The sequence below is a fragment of the Theobroma umbraticum genome, unplaced genomic scaffold, assembly GCF_002168275.2.
Source record: "Theobroma umbraticum cultivar Fairchild unplaced genomic scaffold, ASM216827v3 scaffold_56.0, whole genome shotgun sequence".
In the NCBI taxonomy this organism is placed as follows: Eukaryota; Viridiplantae; Streptophyta; class Magnoliopsida; order Malvales; family Malvaceae; genus Theobroma; species Theobroma umbraticum.
In genome coordinates this window covers 4,290,546-4,313,125 of record NW_018397256.1, presented here as the reverse complement: position 1 = coordinate 4,313,125, position 22,580 = coordinate 4,290,546, and the positions used below count along the sequence as shown (strand labels likewise).

The window sequence follows — 22,580 nt, the reverse complement described above, 5'->3', positions numbered from 1 at the left end:
TTGAATATATATAAAATTGAAGAAAGAAATAAAAATTGAAAACAACTTACACGAATATATTAAAAGAAAAATAGATTGCGAGTGATTGACCTTAAAAAAATTTTTGTTCTAAATGAAGTTATAACAGCAGATTGGAGTGTAAAAACATTGAAGTCTGAGGGGCAAAAATGAGATAACATTTTCAACCCTTTATTAGTATAATGACAAATAAACGGCGTTACAAAATAAAAATATATCTTGGACACATAATGTATATAAGAAAATAAATTGAGCACACGATAGAGTTACACTTCCAGGAGATTTTTACTCGTAGTCATTGCCACCCTGGCGGCATATAAAATAGCTGGGAATTAGATTCCGAGTTTCTCACACTCAAAGGCAAGGCAGGCAGCCTCTCTAAACTCGACTAGTTGGGCAACGAATCAGAAATCAAGCAGCAGTCTCAGAAAAGAGAAGAAGAAAGTTCCAGCCAAAGCCACAACTGATTTCTCAATGGCAGCTGTTTCAGGCAAAGGACTCACCATTACTCACGCCATCTTCGACATGGACGGTCTCTTACTTGGTAATTCCACGCGAAAATTCTCTCTGAGTCTTCCTCTTTCTTTCCATCTGAGCTTTTTCAATTCCCACGTTCCACCCCATCCTCAGTCTATAAGGTAGGGCCTAGCTTCAATTTTACAGTTCCATTAGCAGCATTGGGGAATTTACCTGAATAAAATATATGATTAATGATTCAGTGATTCCAATGACTCTCTGGATGCCTTAAATATCCAAATGCTTTGTTCTGGTTCGTGTAGTGATTTACCCGCGCATTTTTAGACACAGGCGCTGCTGATCTAGTCTAATGCACCTGATTCTAAACTTGTCGGCTACTTCTATGGTTGTCTCACCAATACTTCTCTGTTGTCGACATTTTCTCGATTATATGCAATCGTTTCTCACAATTACGGTTTAATAGTATTATAATATATTTAGTTTATGAGTTGTTGTCAATATGCTATTCCTTTCATTTAACTCGATTGTTATATGTCTACGACCAAATGTTCCTCTAATTGTTTGCTGCTTATGGCTTTAAATTGATATTTTTCTACATGGCAACCACATTGGTGTTCCTTTTATCTCTGCCTGTTGTTTGATTTTTGGAAATTCAAAAATATTACTGTTTTTTTCGTTATAGAATCCTTGCATTGTTATGGTTTTTGGGGTGAAGGTATATACAAACTGTTCTAGGAAACAAATAAACTATCTGATCCACTGTATTCTACTGTATTCTACTGTATTCTGCAGATACAGAGAAGTTCTACACTGAAGTCCAGGAAGTTATTCTTGCTAGATTTAATAAAACTTTTGATTGGTCTCTTAAGGCAAAAATGATGGGGAAGAAAGCAATAGAAGCAGCTCGAGTCTTTGTTGAAGAGACTGGGATCAGTGATTCTCTTTCAGCTGAGGATTTCCTTGTAGAAAGAGAGGCGATGCTGCAGAAATTGTTTCCAACAAGTGAGCTCATGCCAGGTATTATTTATTAGAACATTACATCTGTCGGTTACTTATTTATAAAAAACCTTGTGCAATTTCTTTGTTTAATCTTTAGGGAGATAATAATGAATCCAAAGACAAGGATCAGAGCTATTCAAAAGATGTGTTTTGAGAAATACAATATTTTCTTATCTTTAATGCAATGATAATAATAGTTGTTGACTTGGCCCTACTGATTCTTTAGCAATTTTCCCCTCTTACGTATCATAGTTTCAATTGTTTTTAAAATTAAAGTTCAACAGCTGATTCTCCACCCTTTTTCCTGGGGTGAGGATGATATTTCTTATTAAAATAATTTATAAGGGATTTTTTTTTTTGCTTTTATCAGTTAGAAACCACTATCAAGAAAATTGCTAAAATGTTGTGCTTTTTGGAATTTTCTCACAAGTCAAACAAAAGATTTTTAGAAAAACTTATGGGAAGATGAATATGGATATAGACTGTCGAGGTATTGTTGCATACAAATTTCATTTTAGTTTTTAGCTGTCTTGAATACCTTATTATCAAACATCACTATGATAAAATTCTTTTTGATTCTGTTTTTATAAAAGGATTTTTTGAGCTACAGAGCTACCACCAAGGCTTAGATTGTTGGTGTTGTTGAAGCCACTAAATCAATCATAACCATCTGATTTCTACACAAATGTGTTCTGTATAAATATTTCCTACAAAATATAGTTTCAAGCTACAGAGCAGATTTTATTTGATAGCAAGTTGCATATAATAAATTTGAACCAAAACAAAAAAGTAGCAAATGATGAGAATTTCTAAGTGGGAAAGTACAAGGAGTAAAATGGAGAAAAGAAATTCTTTGATTCTTGCTCAAGAACAACTGAGGAGTTACTTTTAAGGATTCTGCATCTGAGAACCAGCCACTTTTTAAGTTGCTTCCCCTAATAGTTGTAACAAAGATATCCCATAATATCTCAAATCTTGTAAACGAAAAGGGATTCAATGATGGTGAATGTATGAAACTGGACAGCAAAAGGGGAAGATATACTTAGTATTTTATTTGCATTTTCTTTTTTATCACTGCAAATGAGTTAAGTAATAAGTTGTTGTAAATTACTATTCTAGGGGCTAGCCGTTTGATTGAACACCTCCATGCAAAAGGAGTACCAATTTGCTTGGCAACAGGGTAAGCTTTGTCCTTTCCAATTTTTATTCCCTTTTATTGCTTTATTTACAAATAAACGTGGAGTACATACACACGTGAATGATCTTTGCCATCCTTTTCTTTTTCAATGAAATGGTTGAGGTATTGAAGGGCCATGCAAGCATCACTTATCTAGATGTATTTTGCAGAAGCCACAGGCGGCATTTTGAGCTAAAAACACAAAGACATGGTGATCTTTTTAAACTGATGCATCATATTGTTCTTGGTGATGATCCAGAAGTTAAACAAGGCAAGCCATCACCAGATGTATTCTTTGCTGCAGCTAGAAGGTTTGAGGTATAATATAAATGTATCCTAGTATTATCTCTTATTGTACTTGATGATGATAATACATGATTGGACTTACATAAAGATTATTTTTAATTCAAATAATGCTTTAAAAAGCCCTTGAACTATTCAAGAGAACTCAAATAAACTTTTATTCTTTTATTGTGTTCGATTAAGCCTATACTTTTATTTTGGGTCAAATAAGTGCGTATGACTAATAGTTGACTAACTGTCATTAGTCAAAATATCACTTGTTATCTTTATGCCACGTGGCATTGATGCGATGTTGATGTGGAGGGTGAAAATGCCATGTGAACATGTAATCATACAATATTAGCATTCGATGTCATCATCTACTATGACATATTTGCACTATGTGGCATAAAATGACAAGTGGTATTTTGACTAATAATAGTTAGTGAACTTTTAGCCATAAGAGTCTATTTGATTCAAAATAAATGCACAAAGGGTTGATTGAATGTGATAAAAGAATAAAGGCTTATTTGAATTTTTCTGAATAGTTCAAGGGAATTTTTCAGGTATTATGCTTTTATTGTTAGTTATGTGAGAAGAGAAGTGATAAGAAAGAAGTACATAGAAGTGATTTTAAGTGAAGTTTACGCCCTCTGCTTGTTTGGAATTGATAAAACTAATAAGGAGAGGAACAAAATAATTTGACAAAAGTAGGAATGAAATATTAATGTGTTATTCATGAACATAAGTGCCATTTTCTAAAATAAAAAGGGCTGCCTAGCCCACAGGGCTCATGCATTGCAGAATCTAGTGAGTGTCAGATATGCGTAGCATTTCCATGCTATGCAAAGAGGCTGTTTCTATGGCTTTAACCTGTGATATGAATGGAGTAATGTTATTGTTGTTCCAAGGCTCATCTCATTTCAGAAATGATTAGAAAACGAAGATCTTATTGTCAATTCACACCAAAATCTCTCAACTTTCAAAGGGACTAAAAGGTGGTTAAAAGAAGCTATAAGTGGCAGTTTTTCTTCTTTACTCTCCTTAGAAGAGTAGTTTGTCAATTACTCTCAACTTTGACTTCTCCCCAGTTCTCTCAATGCAAACATGCTGAATTGTCCTCTTGTTTCAAATTTCTACCTTTCTATCTGGCCTTTGAAATGTCCAGGATCAAGCTATGCAACAACTGATAGAGAATTTGTGGGTTAACAGGGTTGGCCAATAGATTCACAGAAATTTCTTGTTTTTGAAGATGCACCTGCAGGAGCTCTTGCAGCTAAAAATGCTGGGATGTAAGTGAATTTGTTTTACTAATGTATTAGTACAATGGATTATCATACATTTCATGCTCTAAGTTCAATTATTGAGTTTTCTGTTCATTTATGTTCATTTTATGCTGATTGAGTTAATCTTGTGTAAAATAAGATTTCTTCATTCCATAGGGCTATAATTGTTGAACAGCTGGTAGTATTATCCCTTTGTTTAGCATATATCACACTTGATTCGTGGTCAGTTACATTCCTTCACTTCCTATGCTGACAATTCTTTTGAAGTATATGCTGTAAAAATATCTTGTAGATTCACATTGTCATTGCATTTAGCACCTGGTAGGATATATTTTATGACCAAAAAACACTACCTCCCACTAGATAGCATCCAGCAGAATTTGGTTGCCAATCGATCATATCTGATATTATACCTGGGGCAGATATGTGGTCTGTTGCCTCCTCTTTTGACAGCTTTAGTTATTGTTTTGCTTTCCTCCCGTCTGTGCAGCATTTAACATACATTACTTGTTTCAGATAACAATAACATTTTACCTGTTATCATGGCCTTTCCATATGCACTACTGAATTTAAACTATTTGTTGTTTTCCCAACAAATCCTGCTTTTCAGTTCCGCTTCATTTAAAGAGTTTATGTAAATTGCTATGGAAAGTGTGGGAGGTTTTTGACAGTTCAAGTTTTCAGCCAACATGATAGATGATGACCTTTGGTAAATTAGAATTAGGAAGACTTTTTCCAGCTATGTGCCTACTTTTCTTGTATTTTTTTTTTGGCGGAGAAAATGATATGTTTGCATAAGTTCTTCTATGTTGAATCAGTTAAAATATCAGGGTTGTGATTTTGTTCTATTACAAAAATTCTCACAGTAAAGATCTATGTAAGTTGGCAATGATGCACGCTTGCATAGTAGTAGTCAGTTAATGGTTGATGAATAGCTCAATATTTTATGGCATACATTGACAGGATCATGAACTAGCGAGGAGGTGAGTGTTAATATCTATTAGAGATTAAATTTATGGCACAAAATTCCTTTTTAATGAGTCCAGTGACCAGGTTCTATATAGCTTAGTCAGTTTTAGCAATATCAGCTTTTGATCTCTGGATCAAACAGGAATTAGTGCCACTTTCTAGGGGTTCAAGATTCTATATTGGATACATTTCTCCGCACAATCCAGCCTTGAATGGATATGTCTTTAGCTTTATAATACTAGTGATTAATGAATTGGGACATCATAGGCATGTTCCTCTGGTTTTAGAAATGCTATATCATTTTCTTTCTTATTACAAAATGAGATAGTTTTTAGTAGGTTATTGACCATAAAAACTACCTTCATAAGATCATGTTCAGTCCGTCAAGAAGTGGCTACCTGCTCAAACTAGTGCCCTCTCCAAGCCTTTGTTTCTTGGCATTTTTTTGACGTTTACAGGATGTTGTGGCATTCTTCATAATTTTTTTATCATCATGCTAATTTTTGAAATTAACTAGATGGTCCATTACATTCCATTGTTTGACGCATCTTATTTTGGTCATAGGAGTGGTGTATTGATGATATTGCCCGACAGTTTGGAGAAAATGCGTGTGGTTCAAATTAACCAATGATTAATTTTCTAAAATTTTTGTACATAGACTGACCTAAATAAATGGGACATTGCTGGCTTTTAGGGATTTCACTATGGATATATAGGATTGTGGAAATAAACTCTCTGTGGCACAGGCAAGTGCAAGATGTGTGATTGTTGTCATTTCTCTGAAGTTTCCTGGAAGAAGAAATTTGAGGTTAATTTTCTTTTCTTGTGAGGATTGCAACTTGGCTGAAGTACCAGGGATCCTCCATGCTTGATTACTAGATTTGAGTTATAACTATTTTGATCTGTTTGCGGGTACACATTCAAAGAACTTGTTACTTTCTTATATATGATGAGCTTTGGTTTATGTGGCAAACGAGTCAGTCGTCTAACACAATTACTGCATCATTATTTCCTTGGGATTTTTTTTTTGTCGTGAGGCTGGAAGTTCCTCTAAAAATATTGTTCTTGATGAGTTGATATATTCATTTGCTAGCAAAGCATTTAGCTTGTTTCTTATGTGGTTAAGATATATTGCCCTTAATCTAATTGTATGATGCTTTATCGTTTATAGCTTTGTGTACTACTGAATGCTTCCCTTGTGCTCCTTCTGACCTCTCTAAGTTCTTTCCCCCTTTTATTTGGCATTTGCATAGGTCTGTGGTTATGGTTCCAGATCCGAGGCTCGATAGCTCTCACCACGCCATAGCAGACCAAGTTCTGAGCTCCTTAACAGAATTCAACCCAAGTGAGTGGGGTTTGCCTCCATTTGAAAGTGCAGAAATCTAAACTGTGCTTCATGACCCTCAAACCTTTCGTTGTTGCAAACAGAAGAAAAACTGTATCAATTGATTCTTAACCTTGATCATTCTCCAGCTTAAGGTATTATTTATATGCTCTCGACCACATTAATAAATATGGAAAGTGATTCCCTAGCTCTATAGCAGATTGCTTTGCTTGTGGTTGAGATATTTTTCCCCTCCTTTTCTGCTTCTATGGAAAAGAAGATGGTAGTGGTGTAACATAGACATAGCGGTAGCATAACTGCTTTGATTGAAGGTGGTTGCCGTTATGGGGAACCGCACTAGAGGTGGTAACAGCGTTGACGTGACACTGTAGATTTGGTTGAATTTCCAAGAATGACCGTGCCTGGTCGGATATATCACCATTGTACCACACATCTACAACGTTAGTGGTGGAATGGATCAACGGATGTGAGACCTTGTAACAACCAAAGCCGCCATACCTCGTACTCTTTTCCAACTCTCAATTTTGGTGTCCTCTGCAATGATTCATGTATACGTGATCAATAAAGACATTTCATTCATATTTTCATTTTAAATTTTTCATAATTACATGGGAGTGTGATTTTAAAAGGATAAGTTTTCAATTAACAACATTATTTATTTTTTTTAAAACAATTTTTTGATAAAGACAAGTCAAATGCACGTGCAAGTCTTCATTGAAGTGGTTTTTGCATTTTGCTAAGCAGTACAAGTAATTGTGGTTTATTGGTGAAGGAATTTTTGCTGCAAAAGAAAAATCTGTCATTGGTTTGATATTTATAGTGTCAAACACATCATTTATTATTGTATCGACATATACTGCTTAAATTGATTAATAAATGTAATTGCATTTTTGAAGATAAGAAAAAATATATTGACAAATATATTTTTTATTTTTTATTGATTAAAATATAATTTATCATTTTATACTACATGGCACCAACGTGGCGTACTGAGATGTTATGATGAATGATTACGTGGTATGTTAATGTGATATGAAGAAATGACCATGTAATATTTTTTAGCTTATACGTTATTGCTATGTCAGTGTCATTTCAACACTTGATGAATGACAAAAAATGATAATTAATCAATTAGTAGTCATAAATGTTTATTTGATCTCAAATAAAAATATAAATGGGTTTAATTGAATATAAAAAAAGAATATGGGCTTATTTGAAATTTTGACACAATGTTTCAAAAAGGTTCCTAAACTATTCAAGAAAATTAAAACAAATTTTTATTCTTTTATTGTATTCAATCAAATCCTTATATTTTTATTTTAGATCAAATAAGCTTTTATGATTAATGATTGACTAATTGTTATTAGTCAAAATATCACTTATCATTTCATATCCACATAATACTAACATGATGTTGATGTGAAGGATGAAAAATGCTATATGGTTACGTTATCATGCCAATCATAATCAATTATGATATATCAGCATACCACATCATCATCAATTAAGAAATATTAGTATGTTACGTTAACATCACGTCGCATAAACTGACAAATAATATTTTGACGAAATGAATCATTAGTCATAAAAGCTTATTCTACTCAAAATAAAAATATAAAAACTTATTTGGCTTAAAATAAAAGTATAAGAACTTGATTAAACACAATAAAAGTCTAAGAGCTTATTTGAATTTTTATGAATAATTCAAGGGTTTTTTTAAATATTATGCCTAAAACTTTTTTTCAAAAAAAAAATTCAAGGATTTTTTCAAGCATTATGTCTTTATTTTTTATTTAAAATCTTTAAAACTCAACTTTTGAATTCATGATATTTTAAAAATGTAACAAATTTATTCATTATATCAACCATTATTAAAATATGACAAAATTTGCTACCTTAGATGTCCACGTGACAAAAAAGGTGGACTCATTGGACCTTTTTAGGTTGAAATCAATGCCATGTGAACGTCCACCCTGCATTAAGATAGCATATTTCGTTAATTTTTAATGGTGATTGATGAAGAGACAGACTTGGGTTATATTTAAAAGCGTGGGGATGAAATGCATGTATTACACCTAGATTTGTGATATTCCGTTTGGCAAAGAATTAATGAAAGCCACCAAGACTTGCTAATTGGAATATCTGACAATGGACATTTCATTATCATTTTAACTGCACCAAGTTTCTACTGGAGGGTGAAAGCAGTACTCATTATTTAGGTTGGGTCCATCGTTTCGAACTTTTTCCACCTTGACATCCCATCCAAGAATGCATATAATATAATATAATTGAATCCAGCCTAGACTGAGTTGTAATGTTAGATTAATTGCCCTTGTTTCCTTTCAAGGAGGGCGCTTCCCCTCAATTTGTCACTTGAAACTTTATTAATGATATATGTTCCCCTCACATGTGCATGCTTTCATCATATAATGAGGAAATAGCAGACGTTGGAGACTAATTAAAGCTGGATATGATTTCTTAAGTGGATTTTGCATGGGATTTTAATTGTTCATATATTTACTTTAAAAGTTTTTAACATGAATTTCGAATTTATTAATGAAGAAATAATAGGATTACTGAAATTGTGTGAAAGTTTGCTATAATAATTTTATTTCGGTTAAAAAAAGAACAACTTTGCTTCTTCAAATTTTATTAAAATTTTGGTATAATATATAACTAAGTCCCTCAACTATTTAAAACAAAAATTCAAATAAATTTTTATATTTTTATTATGTTTAATTAAGTTATTGAAATTTTATTTTGAACAAAATAAACTCTTATATATTATATAAAAATATAACAATGGAGTGGAGTCCTAAAAGAAAGAATTGGTGGAGATAAATTATGTACCCCTCGGGAGGACTCAATCTAGTTGAGAAGACGACTCTTTGGTTGTCAATTGCCATGCCATCAAGTATTATTTACTTTGTTGTACAATTACTCCTAATTTGGAAGCCTTGGAGAAGCAAATTGTAATAGTTTGAATTTTGAATCGAAGAGTAAAATTTATGAAGAAGTCTAAATCAAAATGTCATGCTTGTTGCTCCCTAGCAAACCTGAAACGGACAAAAGCAAAATAATACCCTTCTGTCTAATGGATCTTGGAATGAATACATCAACCACAACACCAAATTGATCAAACACTGATTTGATACTAGCCCATTAGATTACCAAGTTCTCAACGTAAAACTATGTATAGAGACCTCCTCCAACATGCCAACTTAGATTGCCTGCGATACCTAGTGCCTTGAAACGCTTGCTAATTGTGACCCATGGCTGCATCCCCTTCTCCATACCTACATGCAAAAAAACTCTCTACTCTTTTTCTCTCATGTTTAAGTTTTTTTTTTTTGGACAATAGAAAAAGGGATGTTAAAATGTTTAATAGCAATCTATAAAATTTTGATTAATACCCAATGATGGAATTTTAATTGAAATATGTAGAGATTATTTCAAATTAATTTTCTTAAGGTGAAGAATAATTTATAGGGCTCCATCAAAGTGTTAGAAAGTTTCCTTAAATTTAATTTCAATATCAAAATCAATTCAAATAATCATAAATAAATAATTAAACAAAGTATTAAATTTATATAACATGATTCAATAAAAAATAAAATAAGTTAAAAATAATAGTAAGCACAAACATAATTAATTAATTAATAAAGCAATATATTTTCAAAAAGGACAAATAGAAAAGATGGAAAGATATAATATGGAAAGGGAACAAGCAAAAATAAATACTAGATAAGCAATTAGTTCTAATAATAAGTAAATATGTCTTCCTCAGGAAAATATTAATTATAAAGAAATATATAGGATAAAAAAAAGGAAGAACAAATACAGAATAATAAATAAATCAATAATAAAAAATGAATATATTTTGGAAATTAAAAAATTATATTTAAAAGATAATAATAAAATACATCAAAAAAATTAAAAAAATTAAAAATGATAAAAATAATAAATTAATAAACCCTTATGCATCTTCATAATTTATTGTTTAGCGTATTACATTCATTCAAAGCAAGATGTTGGCACTAGTAGATAACTGAAAATCTCTGACGATGAAATTTTCTCTAAAAAATTGTAAAGCAAATTTCTTGGGAAATTCTCTAAGTGAGGAAATATTTTTATATTCCACCACCAAGGTGTTGGAGATATAGGAAAATTTTCAACATAGATTTCATTTAATATTTAATAAAATTGAAAAATTGAACAATTCATTGCATGTTTGCATCATATGCATAGAAAATGTCAATTAAGCCCATAAATGAAAATCCCTAATGATGAGATTTCTCAAGAATGTTGTATAGACAAATTCCTTGAAAATTCTTAAGATAATAGAATACTTCTTAATTTCATTAAAACTTTGGGACAAATGAGAGGAGTTTTTAATATAATGGATTTCACTTATTTAATAAAATCAATAATTATTTCAAAAATAATAAGAAAAAATGGTAAAATAATAATATAAATTAAAAATAAAAATTTAAAATTTAAAATCAAGACCTATTTTTTCATAAAATACCAAATGAATTCAACAACAGAATCTCTAGAAGAAAATAATGTGTTTTCTTGAATACTCTTAAGTTGAGGAAAATTTTCCTAAGTCCCACCAAAATGTTAGGAAGACTTAGAAAATCTCTAATATTTAATAGTGACTAAAAAATGAAAGAAAAAGAAAAAATTAACAAATAATTAAGTATGATTAATGGAAATATAAGCAAACATGAAATTAAAAGTTATTAATTGAGACCAAAATGAGATAATACACGATTAATTGGTATTGTTTTTTGAACTAGCGTTGCAGGGGTGTTAATACTTTCCTACACATAATCATAATCTCAAACCATAAAATTGTTTCATAACTCGGAAACTAGTTTTTTAAAATGAACTTATGTCAAATTTAAGATCCCATTAGAAAAGATGGATTTAATTAAGTGATCAATCATACCTAAATAAAAAGGATTGGTGGCAACTACATTTCACGTCAAGTGTGTAATGGCCCCAACTTTGATATGAATTATGTGTGATGTTAGCTTAATTATTTGATATGTTTGAGAATATATATATATATATATATAGCTTAATTATGTCTCTAGAGAATGATTTTTGAATTTTGATATGTTTGAGGATATATATATGCTAAGTTACTAAAAGTATGAACCATCATACATAGCTAAATTTTTGAAGAAATGAATGGTGAACTAACATGTTTCGGAGTTTGATGAATAATGGACTATGGCTTGAATATATGAATTGACATTATGAGTTATATGGTCATATTAAAGTGTGATGTAAGCATGAAATGATTATAGAGTTTGGAATTTGGACTTAGGAAGTTTAGGGTGTTGGAAATATGCAATTCGGGGAAAAATGTATCGATATATTCTCTCATGTATCAAATAAATTCTTTGTAGGAAGAACATAAAGAGGCATTTTATGAATTTTTTATCGATACATTCAAGAATGTATCAATAGATTTGAATTAGGGAAACATTTTGTATAATTTCTATCAATACATTGTCCAAATGTATTGATAGATTTGAAGAAAGGAACATTTTATATAATTTCTATCGATACATTGTCCAAATATATCAATAGATTTGGGTCAATGGATATTCTGTGAAAAATGTATATATATTTTCTCAAACTATCGATACACTTCCAGCAAAGAGCATTCTATTTGATTTCTATCGATACATTGCCTTATGTATCAATAGATTTAAGGGAAATCCATGAAAATGTATTGATACATTTACAAATATATCGATACATGCATGAAAATTTACAAAAAAAATAAAAGTGCTTTAGGCTATCTGCCCATTTAGAAAAGAAAAATAGGAAAGAAAGAGCTCTTTGCTACCTTTTGAAACCTTACATCCCTTATGGCATTTTAGAGATTGAGAAAGGTAGTTTAGAGCCTGGGAAATTGAACATGATTTAACTTCATCGGTTGGCCATCGTACGTCATTTGACTATGTCAAGTTTAGCATCTCACTCACTTTGTATTAGATGACTCACCTTTTTATTGTACCATGTGCAGATAAGTGAAGTTGTGGGATTCACATGGCTAGTGTTGTCTCTTTGAATGAAAATTTTTGACATACGATAGGTTTCCTATCCGATGGGTCCACTCTGTTGAGTTCGAGTTGTAATAGTTTCTACTTCTAGTTTTCATTTACGAACTATGTTTAACTTGGAATTTGTGTAGGCATTATGTTGCCGTATATTTTTGTGTTAAAAATTGTACAAGACGAACCCGCTTTGTTAGTCAATGTATGGCTTGTAAATGATATGTCTATGTCTAAGTAATGAACTTTGAATTATGTGCCGAGGGACAATGTGTATGAACTCTGAGATTATGTGTTAAACGAATATATGTTGGTTATGTAAACCCATGGATACATGTTTTGTGTTTGAATTGGAGTAATATTTCTAAGGCTTGCTCGAGTCTCATGGATTTCACTTGGTTGACTCATGCACTAATCACAACCTCCTAGTTTGAGTCGTGTTAAAGCGGTTAGGTTCTTGCACCCAAATATTGCAACAAATGAGTTATAATTTATTTTACATGGTAAAATTATATGTTCCTTGATCAATTGGGGTTATTACAGATGAGCTCTAGCTTATTTAGATACTATCTTTCTTTTTACAAGATAGAGTACCAAGATTTTAACTTAAAATTTTTACTAATTGTGCTTGATCTTTTACCATTTGAGTTATAAATCCAAATGACTTAATTAGACAAGCCTAATGTACAGTGTATCTATCTATCTATCTATATATATATATATATATTATGTTTGAACAAATTATTATCTTAAAAAGATAAAAACCCATTTAGGAAGCCTTTGCACTTAATATTTGGAAAAAAAAAATATAGAGTCCCCACATAGAATACCTAATTATTAAGCATGGTTGGTACTCCTTTCCGAGTAATGGTGGCTATTATTAGAGTATACCGTAGCCCGCAATGTATTAATATTGTTTGTAAGATGTACAGTCTCACATATAACGGCAGTGAAGTTTGAAGACCAGCTATAAGGAAACAGGGAATGAATTCCACCAGTATTAGAGTGTCATTCCTTTGGGAATCCATCACACATTTTGTAACGTTACAACCAGCTTTACTCCCATACCCGGTAAAGTACTTTTATATATATTACATATAATACCAATACTAAAAACAGGTTCAAATCTTTTTATTAATTAGACTGAAATTTTATGCATTTATTAATTAAATTTAATATTTTATTATTGTAAAAAACCAAAATTCCTTGAACATGGTGTTCTTTTATTATTTCTAATATTATTAATGTTTTAAGATTTTAATTTTAAGCAGGGGTGGAGCCTCCTATAGTAATTTTTAAAATTGTTCCCATACCTTATAAAATTTTTAAATTTTTTTATAAATTCTCTTAATGACCCTCTCAAAATAAATTCTTTATTTAATAATTTATACAAATAAAGAATAACAAAATGATCTCATATGCCTCGCTCAACTTTAAAGTGTGTTTTAATTTTTTTTTCTTTCAATTTATATTATTATTATATTTTATATTTATTTTTTTTATTTTTATTCTATTTACTCATATGTTCTAAGTCTCTATAGATTTTCTCCCATAAATTTTTTTATAATTGTAGTGTTGCACTGTTTCTTAAAATTTCATCAATACATTATTTTTTTTATTAATCCTAATTATGTAGCAGGAAATTAATTTGAGAATATTTTTTTTATGTGCTTTACATTTTATATTTAGTGAAAAGAAAATTATCTTGAATATATAGTCTTTAAACAATCTTGATTAAATAAGAGAAAATTATAAACTTATAAATCGTATTTAACTATTTATATTTTCTGCATTATAGTTTTACATTTTGTATTATAAATTTAAATAGAAATAAAATCAGATTATTGGATATTGATTGTATTAATTTTTTTTCAAATTTGATTAAAGTATGAGTTAGTTGAAAACAATTAATAAATTCTTTAAAAGAAAATATGCAAACTGTTTAAATAATTCTCCTACACTTAAACCACCAAGCCTCAATACTTCAACTCATAAATAAGAGTAATGTAAATCAAAACATCTAAAACTTAATCTTAAAGAAATTGACGTTTTTAATACATAATTAATAATTAATAAATTTAAATCAAGAAAACATAATTGAGTATAACTTTATTGAAAAACTATTTTAAATCTTTCTTTTTAGATGTCTATGTTATATAAAATTATTTTTCATTCTCATTCTTTTGATTGTTGGTTAAATTTTAAATTTTAAAATTTTTAATCCTTACTTTACTGTTTTTGATCCTCGCAACAAAAATTAGCTAACTCCATCACTGATTTTAATCAATATATAAAAAGTATTGAATGAATATGATATGTTAACTCAGATAAGTTTAACATTTTAATAATAATTTAATATAATAGTTTCTCAAAAATGAGATTCATATAACTAAGACTATGTACAAGTAAAATATTAAAAATAATAAGAGTGTCCAATATAAATTTCTTAAAATCTAAATGATTTTAATATAATTCGAATTTTAAAATGATGAGAGGGAATACGAATTCGAACTCGAAATAATTTAATATTTATGACTTGAGTTTTAGAATGAATCGATAGGTGTAGTAATTGGATCTTGAAATCACTGGATCTAAAAGGATTGGGAATCCAATAGCTCCAGAAAGCAAACACTGTGAAACCGAAAATAACCTAACCTAAATATCACAAAATGACCCGTGATCTGAGTTCACTATTTATGGCATGACTAAATAGTATCTGACTACAACCAATAAAGAAAGAGAGAAGGAAGCAAACATGAGAAATTAAAAGAAGCAGGTATATTAAGATTAAAGCCAAGTACGTTTTTTTTTTATATATATAGCACAGAAGAATTTTAACGCATTCCCTAAACAAGTAGAAGAGCAGTCACTATGAAATGCTATAGGAAAAGTTCTTTTATTCAGGAAAAAAGACAAAAAGGAGAAGGCTACAGGTAAGTCTAGATATATATATATATATATGAGTTATGAGAAGCTGCTATAATTAATCCAATTCCCAATTAAGGACTAGCTCTCGGACTAGAACATATCAAAATCTCATTGCAAATGGGCTTTAATTTGCTGCTTTTCTTTCTTTCTTTCTGTATGTTTGCACATATATAACTGCCTTGACAAATACACCATCCTCTCATAAGATGGCAAAACCCAACAAACTATGCCCCTCCTCTAATCTTTCCTTGAATTCCCCTTCGCTGGCAGTATCCGAATTCTCTTAGCCACACGTACAAAATCCCTATTTTCACACATCAAGATAATTTAAAAAGCCTTAATCATACTTAAATGGAAAATATATAACAGGGTGGTTTCAAACTACCAGTACTAAAATTTTTAGAATAATTATGTTTAAGGGAAAGAGAAATGCTTGAAATTATATAGTAATAACTAAACGTACTTCCAGTTGAGGTCTCCAGCAAGAAGAAGATCGTTTTCCATGTCTTCATAGGCAATGAGGTGACCAGGAACAGCGTTGGAAAGATCTAGTTCATTCTCCGAGGTGGGTCCATCGTCGTTTCCCTCCACAAACATTTGCCTGAGAGCCTTTGCAAGGCTATGGTAGCTTGCATGCTTATGGAGACTGATGCGCGACAGATGAACGGCCTTCGAGCACACAGTCACTGGCGGGACGACGCTGGAAACGAGATCATCATTATCAAGACCAGGGAAACTCTGGAGTTTGGTACTGTTGTTAGGGTTAGGGAGGAAGGGTGCAGAGGAGTGATGAGGTGTGATTGGAGCAGCTGCAACAAGCCAACAAATCTGGTGGTGTTGATGTTGGAAATCTTCTGTCTTGCAATCTCCTTTTCAAGGAGTCTTGTCTTTGAGATTCAAAGCTGTTCATCCCTCTCTTTCTCCGGGTGAGGAACTGCTAGTACTTCTAGTTTGGGACCGGTCGCTGGCTTTGTATGGTTGAAATATAAAAGGGGATTATGTATGAGTTGTACTAGTCTTTTTGGGAGGGGAGATACAGCTAGGAAGCTGAAATGAGTTTGGTCTACACGGTGGGCGTGTGGGGGATTTTATGTTAAAAGGCAGAGACAGAATTCAATGAGGAAACTGAAAAGGGTTGGGGTTCTGTGGGGTTATTGACAGAGAGAGAGAGTGAATTGGACAAATGGTTGGGAACTGAGGATTGCCGCGCTTGTTTTGTGTTTTGATGTGGTCTTGGTGAAAGCAAAGAGTGAAGGGGAAAAAGAAAGGAAAAAACAAATAATATATACAAACAGAAATAATGAGAGAGAGAGCACAAATGTCGGGAGGGGTCAGGTTGGTGTCTGAAAACCAGTCCTAACTTTGTGTTCTTTCGGTTCCTCTCTTCCAAAGCCATTTAATATCTCTGCTCTGCCCCTGAATCTCCTAGTTTCTTCTCTCTTTTAGACCCAGCTCTCACTTTCTCATCTGATTGCCACGGCCAAACATTCACTCCATAAATATAAATATCAAGTAGTAAATTAAAGAGACAGAGAGATTCATGCAAGTTCAAGTGCTACATGGTAGTTTTTTTACAAAAATTTTTAATTTCTTAAGAACAAAAATAGTCAATTTGTGTCTTTGTAAAAGATAGATTTGGCTAAGACAAGTACAGCTAGGGTAATATTATATATTGTGCGGGACGAGGGGAGAGAGAGCAATGGGTGGGAGTGGTGGGGGAAGGGGATGTTGCTTGCAAGTGCAAAAGGTGGTGTTGCCACAAGTTTCAATAATTAAGTTGGGCTTGATTTTGTTGTAAATTACTAATACCTTCGTATATACTAGAATTTTTCTTGCTTCTAAAATAATAATATTTATGGGGATGGTGATCAAATGCGTGAAGTAAAAGCAAGCTGATAAAGTTTTACTAGGCAAATATATAAAATAAAGATTTAAAATCAATGTAGTACTAGCAAGCAAAAACAATTTCTTTTTTTTTTTAATTAAAATATTCTTGTAAATTGAAATGCATGGGCCACAGGGACGACCGCGCAACGGTCGGCGAACGCCTCGCTTCTTTGACTATCGGGACGGTCGGGAACTTCACGTCATTTTTCTTTTCTTTTTTCTTTTTTAAATAAAAATTAGTAAATGTATATTCATTAAAATTAGTTTCGTCCTAAGAAAGGACAATTATGCCTCAAACGAAATGACATATTACACAGGCATTTCATTTTCATACTTTAATATTTATTTATATACATATATGATTTTATTATATAGAAGGAGACCTCTTATTTATTTCGTAAATCAAACTCAAAATTTTGAAGTTTAAATTTTAAATATGTATAAAGGTTCAACCAAGTGTTATACATGTTTGGTGCATAAATGTAGTATCATAATTTGGCTGCCCCATTCTTTGAAGATGAGTTCCACATGCTTTGGCACAAAACAAGATAGAACATGGTACTCCACCCACAAAACAAACCATAAAAGTTTGTGACTTAGCTTCTAGGGGCTTGCTACATCGGCCTAAAAAGGTTTTATGGACCATGTGATAGGTCATACTCTTTTAATTTAATAAATAAAATGATAACTTTATATATGGCAGAAAAGAGTGTCATAAAATAATATTAGAAGATTAATCAATGATATAAAGGTTATTTATGGAAAAAATAATTAGAATACGTTGAATCCATCGTTCCAATAGTTATAACACCTCGAATATATATTAATTACGACTAAATATATCACTTATTTTGGTAATTGTTATCGTGGTCATTGAATATACAGGGACTCATGTTTAACTAGAGAATGAGAAAAGAACAAAAATCTTTTGCCCCAAAATGTACCCCGTCTCTTTGCCCCATCAATAAACTTTTGCCACATAGGAAAAATAAAAGTTTTATATTTAACAACAAATTCCTCTTTCTTGTCAGCAATCTTGGAAACAAGTTTGACTTTGACTACAATAACTGGTTCTCAGGCGAAACACCCTTGCCCAAGACCTTAAAGTAACCAAACTGGTTAACACCAATCAAAGGGCATCCAAGGCCTCTTCCATCACCGCAGTAGATCCATTGCTTCCCTGTTTATAGGTAACAAAACAGAGCATGAAGGTAATTATTGCCTATTTGTTGGCTGTATTGAGAGGCAACACTTGCCCTTCACTTGACACTACAAAAAATCAAGTTTTTTGAAAGCAATTTTTCGTTGAAAAAAAGTTAACATTGTGTCAAAAATGTCTTTTTTTGATAAATTTTTTTATAAAATATTTCATTGAAATTTTCGTCATTTAAAATATTACCAGTAATGCTTTTTATAAAAAATTCGTCCAAAATTTTCAACAAAAATTTCGATAAGAAAAGTACATACTTTTGTTGGAAAAAGTATATATTATCGTCGAAAAAAGGCTACAAAATTGTCAACTATATCGCATCAATTTCGTAAAAAAAAATTCCTATAGAATTTTTATTGAAAAGGCATTTCCAATGGAAATTTGGTAAAACTTTTCAACTGAATTTTCTGTTGATTATGTATTTCTATCAAAATATTTCGTTGGCAATTTCTGATGGAATGTTCGGTTAGAAATTATTACCAAATTTTATTGGTGATGACTAAATTATCAATTGACATCTAAGATTTATAAGAAAAATACTTATTAAAATTTAAAATTTCAAGTAAAGTTGATATAATTAAAAATCATCATAAACATACAATATCTAAAAATGTCGAACAAATATAAATATAAAACTAAACAAGATATTATATGAAATACTAAAAAAATATTTAAGTCCAAAAATGCAAAATAAAAAATCATATCATTAAATGTCGCTTTCTTACTACTCATGATTTAAACTTAAAATACGTGCATTTCCTTATTTCAAAAATACATTACTTACGATAATCTAAAAGACATTCTTTATGTTGTGCAATTTTTTAAAAAATTTTACCCACTACTACTCTGTGTTTGTGAATCATCTATGCATTCATAGCCATCAAAAGTTGTAAAATTGTGGTTTAGACCATGTATGCAAAATATGGATAAATTTCCAAAAAAAAAAAAACACCAACCAAAGGATCTGGTCCTTCAAACCCTTGGCCTTGTCTTTAACATCTTGAGGGACGATAGACCAGAGCTTGTCGATGTTGGTGATGGGGCAATAGAACTTGTTGCGAAGCCATAGGTCAATAGACCTCTTCGTTTCTGGTTCTTGAAATGGGTCATCATTTCATTGTTTTGGGAATGTCTCTCGATTTGCGAAACTTGCTTGAGATGGAAGTGGCACAAGAGGGTATTGAGTTGGGAGACATTTCTATCGGAAGTTTGACGTCAACATTAATTATGGAATGTGGCAAAATCTAGTATTCAGGCAAAGAAGGGAGCACAAACTCGGGGTAGAAGATGCCCATTCACGACAAAGAGGTTGTTCATTTGGAGGAAAAGTAAGAGAGAAAATTTGGTCAAATGAAGAATATTAGGGTTAGTTAATATTTTTTATTTATACTTATGATCAAATGTTTTATTGATATCTAAAGTTTAAAAATTTACAATTACATACATTAATTTTGATTTTATTGAATAGTTTGCATTTGAGAGAAATTATTCCGTTAATTAAATGGACAACATGATTAAAAATAGTCTAAAATCAAAATGTTAGGTGTCTTGTATTGATTATTTTTTATCACATCACCTATTTGATTATCAGAGTTAAGAAGGTATACAATTTACTTAATAAAATGAAAATTAGAGTACTTAATTGTAAAATTATATTCCTTTGGTATCAAATTGAGCATTTTACTACAGTTAAGATATCAAATTTGTAATCACTGAAGACTATTCCATGCCATTAGGAAGCTTAAGTTATAAAATTTTGCAATTGAGCATTTCTGTAGTTGATGTTTCTAACCTTAAAAAGTAGTATTTTTTAAAGAACAAAAATTAAAAAAAAAAGAGTTTAAAGAAAAGCTCCAAAGAGGAGTTTTTTCTTATTTTCTTTTAAAAACATGTCAGCTTTTCAAGAAATACCTTCTCTCTTAATCAATCGTCCTCTCCTTTCCTTCCTTTTGCAGATCACCCTTCTCTAACGCAAAATCATAATCTCTCTCTCCTTTACCTCTCTTTACAAAGACTACTAAAAAAGGGAAAAAAATACAAAACACTCAATAACAGAATAGCAAAATCTATGATTTTTCTTGTTCTTATAAAGGTTTGGAGAAAAGAAGACTCGAAATCCAAAGTTGTATTTAGGTACTATTTAAAAGTTTTCTTTCTTCTTCACCCAAAATATCTAATACTATTGCTACTATATATGTTTGAGAGTTGTTTCGTTATTTTTATAAATTTCTTCCATTTTAACATCTGAAATAGTATATAAACTCGAAGTAGATTTCTTCCACTTTGGTTTGTTATTTGATTGAAGATGGTATGAATACCCTTTATAATAATTTTAACTAAAATTAGAGTTTATATAATTTATTTTACTAAACAGCTTTAACTTAATTTTAAAAGTTATTATTTTTCATAATAACTTTTAAGCAAAAAAAAGCTAGGCCAAATAGGATCTAACATCGAGTTGGGCTCGAGCCTAAAATTTCATGCCTCAACTCTACCTCAAGGGCATGACCATGTAACTTGTTCTTTATGTTGGTATATGCGCTTAAGCCAATTGGATTGGTCGAAGAATATATATTGTCATTTAATGTACACTTAATCTTATAATAATATATTATAAAGGTTTTCCTTCATGTTAGTACAAAAATAAAAAATTATTAAGTACTAATTAGATGAAGCCTATGAAATATAAAATGCCTTGTAAGGGAATTTAAAGTTGATACAATTATAAGATCTTTATGCATCAAAGTCATTTTCATAAAATAGTTCCTAGTCAATATATCGTCAAGATAAGGCATTAGTAATGCTCAAATATTGATACATATTAAATCTCTTTACTTAAAAAGTAAGTAGTCAATCTCATAGATTGAAGTATATGGTGTACTTGAGGATAACATGAATGCTTGTTAGAGAACTAGTTCACTGAACATAACCCGCAATGAGAACTCCATTTGATATTTCACTCAAGTATTTATAGAGTATGTTCTCATGTGATAGTCACAAAACTAATCCTCGAACTTGAGATACCAAGTCATTTTATATGAAGAGTGACATACTTTAATTTTACCTCTACGGTTTTGGAGGTGACTAGATGCCTAAATAGGGTGTTTTTGGGTATAGCATAAAACATGTAAAGGTGAATTAGTGGTTAAGAGAGGATTCATCACCTCAAGTGATTAAAGGGAATGTATTTCATTTATTCTTAATTTAAGATTAACTTGTAGAAAATCTTTGGCCGAAGCATGATGAGATTGAGGAAAGTTAGTTTCCTAAATTCATAAGGTTAATTATGAATCAAAAGAACTAATATGGAATGTCATAAGTAGACATTGAGCCATTCTTAATGTCATATTCATAATATGTGATGAAAAGATCATATTGCATTGAGAGACTTATCACTAAAAGCTTTATCAAATTCTTAATTGACTCTATAACATTTGAGTGGTCGTGATGTATTGCTAGATATCACGCATGATATATAAATATAAATCAATTATTAAATTGACTTTCAATTATGATTTATATTCATCGTCAACATCTTAAAAGCCTAATGGGTCACACATAATAAGTGACATGATTAAGATTAAATAAGGATAATTAATTAAGTTGGATATAATTGAAATAAACCAAAAATAAAGTGAAAAAATTAATTAAGTTCATAATGACTTAATCGAATAAAAATACAAATGTTGTATCTAAGGTTACAACTAAGTTTGGTTATATAAATATATTATGTTAGCCAACTTAAACTCTAAGCCTTGAGCCACTTTTCTAAGCCAAATCATAAAAGGTAAAAAAGAAAAAAAATAGTTTTTTTCTTTGTTTAAAAAAAAAGAGAGGATTCGACTAAGCTTGTTTTGGTCTGCTTATTGTCAGAAAGCAAAACTTACTAGCACAAGTAAAAATTCTACCTTGAGAAGGTTTTATTCTA

The 22,580-nt window shown here is 30.9% G+C and overlaps 2 protein-coding genes across 2 annotated transcripts; one reads left to right on the top strand and one right to left on the bottom strand.

The window, feature by feature from the left end:
- Positions 1-291: 291 nt before the first annotated feature.
- GS1 (Haloacid dehalogenase-like hydrolase (HAD) superfamily protein) lies at positions 292-7,075 on the top strand. The gene is given in 7 exon segments (XM_021421895.2): positions 292-562; positions 1,288-1,512; positions 2,614-2,674; positions 2,842-2,989; positions 4,166-4,245; positions 6,462-6,493; positions 6,496-7,075. Coding segments are annotated over 7 exon segments (678 nt in total). The 5' UTR covers positions 292-492; the 3' UTR covers positions 6,558-7,075.
- An 8,360-nt stretch (positions 7,076-15,435) lies between these two features.
- IAA33 (indole-3-acetic acid inducible 33) lies at positions 15,436-16,734 on the bottom strand. Its single transcript, XM_021421463.2, is given in 4 exon segments — positions 15,436-15,859; positions 16,019-16,374; positions 16,377-16,405; positions 16,408-16,734. Coding segments are annotated over 4 exon segments (510 nt in total). The 5' UTR covers positions 16,466-16,734; the 3' UTR covers positions 15,436-15,792.
- Positions 16,735-22,580: the final 5,846 nt, after the last annotated feature.